The sequence below is a fragment of the Manacus vitellinus genome, unplaced genomic scaffold, assembly GCF_001715985.3.
Source record: "Manacus vitellinus isolate BGI_N305 unplaced genomic scaffold, ASM171598v3 scaffold_2_pilon, whole genome shotgun sequence".
Taxonomy (NCBI): Eukaryota; Metazoa; Chordata; class Aves; order Passeriformes; family Pipridae; genus Manacus; species Manacus vitellinus.
The window spans coordinates 27,977,280-27,985,507 of record NW_021940208.1 but is presented as its reverse complement, the minus strand read 5'-3'; the positions used below and the strand labels follow the sequence as shown (position 1 = coordinate 27,985,507).

At 38.4% G+C, this 8,228-nt stretch overlaps 1 protein-coding gene across 1 annotated transcript in view; it reads right to left on the bottom strand.

Annotated features, from left to right (window-relative positions):
• Positions 1–4,756: 4,756 nt before the first annotated feature.
• Positions 4,757–8,228, bottom strand: part of NAA16 (N(alpha)-acetyltransferase 16, NatA auxiliary subunit) — a 61,692-nt gene continuing 58,220 nt past the window's right edge. Inside the window, exons 19-20 of the mRNA XM_029961007.1 lie at positions 6,750–6,847; positions 4,757–6,524 (exon numbers count right to left, since the gene is read on the bottom strand). Of these exons, the coding sequence (XP_029816867.1) occupies positions 6,324–6,524; positions 6,750–6,847 (299 nt within the window). The 3' untranslated portion in view covers positions 4,757–6,323. The remainder of the gene's footprint in view (positions 6,525–6,749; positions 6,848–8,228) is intronic.

Here is an 8,228-nt window from a genome sequence, read left to right as displayed (position 1 = left end):
ACTCAGAGGAATTTGTACCTTCCTTAAATAGAAGGCTATGAACAAAATATTCATAGACTGATACACCTATGTATGGACTGTTCCACAAATATTTGATCAGACAGTGCTGCCTTTTCATTGTCTATCTATCTCTACTTGGTAGACAACCAACCTAAATTTGCCATGTTAGGTTCATGCTAAGCTGTTGAGTTGAATCTGTTCACACAAGCAAGCAGCAAGTGCCAGAGCCTGGAGAAGTATAGTGGGGAGAAGACAAAAGGTTTTAGCAACACATTGTCAGATCACTCAGGAAATCATATGGATATACATCTTTCAGCACAATGTGCTATAGTCTAGGTGACACATTAGAAGCAAAAAGAAAATCAGCCTTGGAGGTCTTGGCACTGCAATAACTATTTTTAGATGTCTGGCACCCTGAGGTGGCCACAGCTTTGCATTGTATATAGAGGTTCCCTGACAGCAGAGCTGTCCAGCCTTCTGATTTTTAAGAATTCCTTGCTTGCTAAAACAGAAAGTCTTCGGTGAAGGTTACAGCTCCCAAAGAGAAGATTGACATGTATTGATGTAATTACAGAGCTGTTTGTTTTCCATTGTCTATGTCCCCTGGAGAATCACCTTCTGGATACTTCAGTGTTCACAAATAACAGCTGAGTGCCCTGGTCCCGAGCAGTGCAGGGACAGCAAGGCATCTGCTGACATTTACATACTACTTCACACATGGATGCTCTGCAGTGCACGAGTTAACCACCAATACATGGCTCACCACCTGGATTAGTGCCCTAACCCCTGAGCAAATGAATCATGGTCTCTCTTATGGATCCCAAGTAAATCTATATATGACAAATCTAACTGCTTCAGCCCACTGGTTTGAATTCCCCTGGACAGACATTTAGAGATGCAGGGAACATGTTATTAATAGAAATAAAAGTTCCCCCAACTTCAGGAACTCTCAGAGCTCATTTTAAATACAATCAAATGCACGGATCACCTAAAATTGATCGAACATCTCCAGTGACAGTTAACAGACCCCTTTGGTGGCTGATGCCTATTGAGGATTCCTGGATATCTTTTGCACTACTATTTACAGAGCCAGGCCTCACACATGTAGAGTTTGCTCACATTTACAGAAAGCCTTTATGACAGTTTTATTACTTGTGGAATAAATCCTTGTCTCAAACTAGGAGTGCTCTGTGCTAAGCACTGTATGGGGAACAGGAAGACAGCTCCTGCTCTGATCCTAGCTTCCTGGTTTGCTTTAAATTTGACCATTTATCATATGAAATTAGTCCTAGAAATAACCATATTTCCTTTTCCCACCTTACTTCATACCTAAAATACATTTAGGAACCTCTTAAAACCTGAACCTCCTCTTAAGTGTTGCCAGCACATTCTCAAATACTTTGTCTAGACTTGAAATATGTTTAAGCAGCAAAGTCCAAGTGGGGAACAGAACTACATATTGAGTTCATGATAAATTCACTGGAGCGAAGGCTAATCTTCAGGGCTGATAACATTCTGCCTCTCTTAACAGCCTGAAGGTAGGAACTGGGTTTAATGACACTTTTTGCATAGGACATGGCATCTCCCAAAAGGCCAATCTGATCATCTGTGGGCTCAGATATCTTTTCCCAGTGTCTCTGCTCTCAGATGGTATAAGCCCAACCAACAGTGCTTTCAACTTGAGATCCTCACGTCAATGCCTACAGACAGCTGGGTTATACAAATACAGGTCTAATTCAGACATTTAAGCTCATACAAAACACCAGTGACCTCTCTGCACTGCCTGAAAAGGAAAAATGAAGACAAGCATTTTCCTATGCTCTTACAGCAAAATGAGAAAACATCTGAAAATATACAAATCTTCAGCCTTCTGTTACTGTGAAAATATTCTTGATGCAGGCTTCCCTCTAGTGGAAAATCCACGAACTTTTCATTAACAGCTGCAGTTAAGCTGTGGAAAACCAGATGCCAAAAGCATGTATAATGTTGCTGTTAAAACAGTAAGTGGCGAGTGCATTCACACAACAGCACGATTATACTTGAATATTTTGAGTCACATTTAACACTTGACCTCTCTCTAGATACTAGAGCTGAAGAGATGTGAGAAGCTGCCCCTTTCGCCTTAATTGCTAATTCTGGACTAAACTTTTATTATCATACTTGTATCAGGTCAGGTTTTTTCATTAAGGCCTTGGTTTTGGAACAAGCTTATTCCCTATGATGAGAAGTTTGTCAGCCCTGGGGTACACCTGCCTGTCAGGTTGTAGGAACAAGAGAAGGAGAGATGGGAGATTGGTGTGAGATGGCAGTAGCACTGCAGGACCTTATGTAAGACTAGATGATGGGTCAATGGGTTCCCTTGAAGTTTATGCCGTTAACACAATTATTTGGTTTGTGCAGGGATTAGTGATAGGGATTTTAAAAAATCCATAACAAACCAGCCCAAAACAACTGGTTTTCAAATATCCACAAAATGAGATAGGTAAGTAAATAAATCTACTGTAGCTAATAGCGATCCAAATTAATGCATCTATAGTTTCATATCCAGACTATGTAAGGCATTTTGAAGATGTTGCTAAGACTGGTAAAGAACAAATGTAGCCTATTTAACCTATATAGAGGGAGAATATAGCAGAATACCTAACACAATCACATAGGTGCTATATGAGTGCAAAGGTTGTAGAATGGGGATGTCAGCAAACCCAAGATCAAGTCAAAACTGTGCCCCTGCCTTGTTGTTCTATACACATCCCAGTGGCATTAGTTACTTAGGAAGCACTGCTACTACTGTCTTTTTCAGCTCCTTCTAACATGGTTTCACAGACCTTGAGGACCAGCACAGCCACAGAGGACCCTGACTGAAATGCTGAGCCATACAGGTGCTTCTTGCACCAGAGGTGCAGCATTTTTGACACCCTGCTAATGAGTGTGGATAAGTCACAAGCACGACAGCTCCTGGTTCCATCTGCAGGCACAGAGTCCCAGGCAGCAGCACATACACTACCCAACCCCACGCTTGCACTGCAATGGAAGAGGAGTTGGGCTGCCTCGGATCGCTCCTGCCACTGCTTCTCCTGCGCTACTTCTGGCCTGATGAATTCATTAACAAATAGAAATTAGACCAGTCAAAAGATAAACATTTCTGTCAGTTCAGCAAGTTGATTTAGCTTTTTACTCTGAACGATCTAATGCTGCCACACATGTTGAGATAAACAAGGTCCTGCACTCTGCCAGCAGCCTTGCGCTGCATTTGCATATTTTCCTTCTGCCTGGACACCCTGAGGTACCAGCAGGTTATTAGGGCACACAGCACACCATGCTCATCTGCAACACAGACAAAGTTTGGAGGAAGTTGTGAGAATGCATCACAAGACTGTAAAGCATTTGAATATGGTATTGACAAAAACAGGCACAAATTTTAGGGACATATTGATTAAAAATATTTCTTATTGATCTATTTAAAATTTCCATATAAGCCAGATTTACCTCTCAGCAAACTAGTAAGATCTCCTTGATTACCCAGAATCTTCTATCCTTTTGAAATAGAAAAAACAAAACCAAAACCAAAAACAAAAACCCCCAAACCAACAAAAACCAAACCCAACCCAAACAAAAACCCAAAACTAACCAAACTACTCAGGCACCAAATCTTTACAGAATAGTTTTAAGAAATACCTTTCCCTGACATCTGTTCTTCTCCTTTATTTTGTAATCCTTCCCCTACTTGCTCTTTGCAATGGTCTATGGGATTGCCAAGCAACTATTATTCCGAGAAGATCACATTTGCAATGACAGCCCTGAGGAAAACTCAGCAGCTTATGCCTCCAGCAGTTCTAAGAGAAAACCAAATCACACACTGGGTGACAGGAGACTCAATTTTCTGAATTCTCAAAAAGGTTCCTACAATTCTTAGTCTAGAAACCAAAACTGTTCATCTACATTCTCAAGGAATTAACTGCTGAAAAGACATCCCAGGTGTTTTTGCTCGTCTCATTTAAAGTGTCAAACTAAACAGATAGTGGAGGGCTGAGGAGCAGTCCTATGTAAAAGTGCCACAGCCTTCTTTTGAAGGCCTGGATTAAATATCTAACAGTGGAGATGTTATCACTAGAAAAAGACAGAAGACACTGTACCACTTTGATGTCTTCTTCTGTATGCGGCTCGTAAAGCACTTCTAGGGTGCTACTGAGCCAAAACAATCTTGGTTGTGGTCAACTACCTCTCCCTGCTTGAGACGTCTTTGAGCAAGTTGTCCCACAGCATATGGCAAGTGGTGAACCCGTAAGATAAAAACACACCACCATTTCTCAGGGTAGTATGTTACCATCACAGAATGGTTTGGGTTGGAAAGGACCTTAGAGATCATCCAGTTCCAACCCCCTGCCACAGACAGGAACACCTCCCACTAGACCAGATTGCTGAGGGCCCCATCCAATTTGGCCTTGAATACTTTCAGGGATGGGGCATCCACAATTTATTAGGGCAACCTGCTCCAGTGCCTCACCACCCTCATAGTAAAGAATTTCTTCTTGATATCTGATCTAAACCTGCTCTCTTTCCCTTTGAAGCCACTACTATTTATTGATACATGTCTCAATGCACTAAAGAGTGCTGAACATTTTTTTCTTAACTACTTACAGGGTTAACATTAAACCAGTGAATGCTGCAACTCAACAGAAAAAAACCCTAATGACTGTGAAGGGCCAAAGTTTGGTGTCCATAAATATGCAAAAATTCCAGACCAAAGGCAAGTGTGTACAAAATAATTTATTACAGCATAACATATGTTGGCAATATTTTACAGTGAATTTTCCATTCAACAATTTTTTAATCTAAACAGATGACACACAAAGGAGAATTTTAATTAGAACAGTTTATTTGTCTTAATAAAATCCCCTCTTCATGAATTGGTATTTGCCTTTGAGGGGCTAGTTAATATTACTGAAATTATTTACACTGTAGTGAAATAAAAACAAACCGAGATTGAATGATTCCATTACAGTTTCCAGAAAACAGATTTTCTGTACAAGCCACAGTATAGTTATGTTTTGATAGCAGTTCTTACAGAATGTAAAGCTGTCATGTGATATGTAGCCATTTTGTCTAGCAATGCTATGCTTTAAATAGGTATATTAGATTTAAACTTCCATTTTGATGTGTTGTATAATAGTTAATGCACCAAAATACAAAGTAAGAAAAAAAGTTCATTATGATTTGTAGTCAGCCTCTTTGTGCTCCCTTAAACAGTTTTAAAATGTAAAACATACTTCTCAGATAATATTTTGCCTTGCAGCACCTACAGCAATAGTATTTAGGCATGAGAAGTACTAGAGTATTGGCCGTGAGTAGACAACTAAGACTTTTAATGGAGGTAATACAGCACAACTACCAGTGAGTTTTTATGACATAGAAAAGAACCATATTTCCCATTACTGTACCTTCTGCATTTGCTCATAACCGGAGCAGCTTTTCCAACCTAAGTGTCAACAGATGGGCAGAAACCAGAAGGAACAGGAAAAAGAGGGAAATGGAACAAAGGACAAACAACAGTATCAAATTCATTATGTTTTCTCAGGGAATTGCTTCAGAATATTAAAACTTTAAAATGTTAAATGATCATAAACTTAAGCAAACAATAGCTAAGGAACACAAGGTAGATGGAATAGTTTTCAAAAAGCCTTAGTTATTAGTTGTTTTGTTTTTTACACAAACTTAATCTTCATATCTGTCAACACTGGTTCCATATAAGACGCACACCTGACAAAAACATGCAACCCCCCAATGCTTTAATTGTTACTGTGCTTCAAAAGAAACCAAACTGACCAAAGATTAAAAAAGAAATCCAACCAAAACAACCCAGAAAAAACCCTAAAGAACAGTAAAGACAAAGAGGGCAATTCAAGCAGCACTTCAGTCCTTATCTGCTAAAAACGCTCAAATGATAATTTATTAACAAGATATGATCACATTTATCTGTATAGGTAACAACACTTAAGTGAAAGCATTCTTCAACATCCATATTTTTTGTGAGGGAGGGCTGATGAATTATTAAAAGACTTAAACCTGTACAAGTATAAACATGAAAAATGCTGATTAAAGATAATGTTTACATAAATATTGGCAGTTCTCATTGGGAGGAAAAAACCCTAATAGCATACTCCATTTAACTATCCAAATATTTTGTTTTATACCTGTTAAAGATATTAAAATACAACCTGGAAAAGTAACCCTGATCTTTATCCAGCCAGCATGTAATGAGAGTCAGAGCTTTGTATACATGTGTGCATGTAGGTATACACACACACGGGCTTGCACACACTACTTCAAATTTCATTAGACAGCAAATCATGGTTAATGGCTGTATGATTCATAGATGCAATGCTGCTGTTGTCCTCATTTGTGGCAGGCATGAAGGCAGATGTAAAAGGAAACAGTTTATGACATGCTGCTTGATATTCTTCACATTGAGCATGGCAGCTTCCAAAACTGCCATCAAGCAGTGCCTCGAAAACCTTTGTTAATGTCTAAAGAAACAAAAGTAACAGTTAATAAATGTGACTTATGATTTTCCTATTCCTAAAAGAACATTTCTGTTTCTCTGTTGGTATTCACATATCTTACAGTTACAGGAAAAATCTGAAACCTTGTTCTTTCAAATATTAATTTATCATGTACATTATCCTGTATTAAAGTATATACTATTTAAGAACCCACACTTTGGGGGGCTTTATATACTTTATATCTTTTACCTTCACATTTTTGTCTCTCATGTTTTTATCCAATCTAGTAGCAACAGCAATTGCTTTTTCTTGTCTTGATTTGTCCAGGAAATACATCATCTTTGCACCTTATCACAAGAAAAAAACCACAATGTTTAGCTTTCCTAAATGCCATACTGCATATACAGACACACAGAACCTGAAAACTTGTAAATAAATGTGAATTACACTTCTTACAAGTTTTAATAAACCATACCTTCCTCCCTTATTTGTAACTGAAAACTAATAAACCTAAAGCCATTCTGAAATTTATTAGAAGCATAAAGATTGAGTAACACAGGAGATCTGCTCCTGCAGAAGTGAAATGCCTCATTTGACTGACAGGTCTTTAGTAAAGAAATGTATCACAGAGTACATTGATGATGAAACCCTTCAAATCAGCAGGCTAAATGAAATCCATCCCACAAATGTAGAAGCAAGTAAAAGATGTTCTCTCAGAGACACTCTGAATTCTTTTCAAAAGTACTGAGAGTAAGTGAACAACACAGTTACTAAACAATTGTGGAACATGGTCCAGAAAAGATTCAGACCAGTATATGTCCATATGGCAGAAAGTAAGGCCAAGGGAGGCTACTAACCCAGAGCTAAGTGAAGTAGCTTAGGTACAAGGAAGGTGTAATGCAAGTTTGGTGCTTCACCTGGACTGGGCTACATCAGTGAAAAGTAAAACAGTGCATTATGTTACTATGCAGCTTCTTGGACCATAAGCAGTTTATTAAAAGTGGTCTAGGCATCTCTGCAAAATTCTGCTCCTCATATCATAGCTGCCTTAATTTAAAATCTCATCTAAGTCAATGTGCAGGCATTTCACGTATTTTTCCTTTGCCCAAATACAAAATCCAGACTCACCGCACTACATAATCTACTGCAAAAAATAAAAAGTTGAAGAAATCATTTTACTGGAAAGGTTTAAACCCAACATTCTGGGTCTTTTGTTTCTTCTTGCTCAACTTATTTCCCCAATTACTAGTTTTCCCAATTAAAGAAAGTTTCCTAGTTCTTACTGCTTTTTGTAGGTTTCAAAAATTGCTAGACTGAATATAGAGCCATCATTGCTCAAAACAGTTATCTTAACCTAGTAACATTTGCTTACAGTGAGGGAGGCTATGGTACAGAAATTGGAAAGATTAGAATCCTGCTTATGGTTTCTTCTCTAGTAATTAATTTTAAGCTAAGGAAACAGTCTTTGTGCTCTCAGACTTACGGTTTAGGTCTTTCAGACTTTCACATTTTCAAACTTTAAAGACAACTCTTTAAGAAACTTAAAAATTGTACAGTAGGTAAGTCAATTGCCTCAAATCTGTTTCAGCATAAACAAAAGACTGATACACAGGTGAAGACCTAAAGCTACCAAGGACCTATCTAGGGACTGTACTGTTTTCCATAACAATAGAGGACCAGAAAATAGGACCTGGAAAGCATCCAGTTAGATGCTCAACAATTACAAGA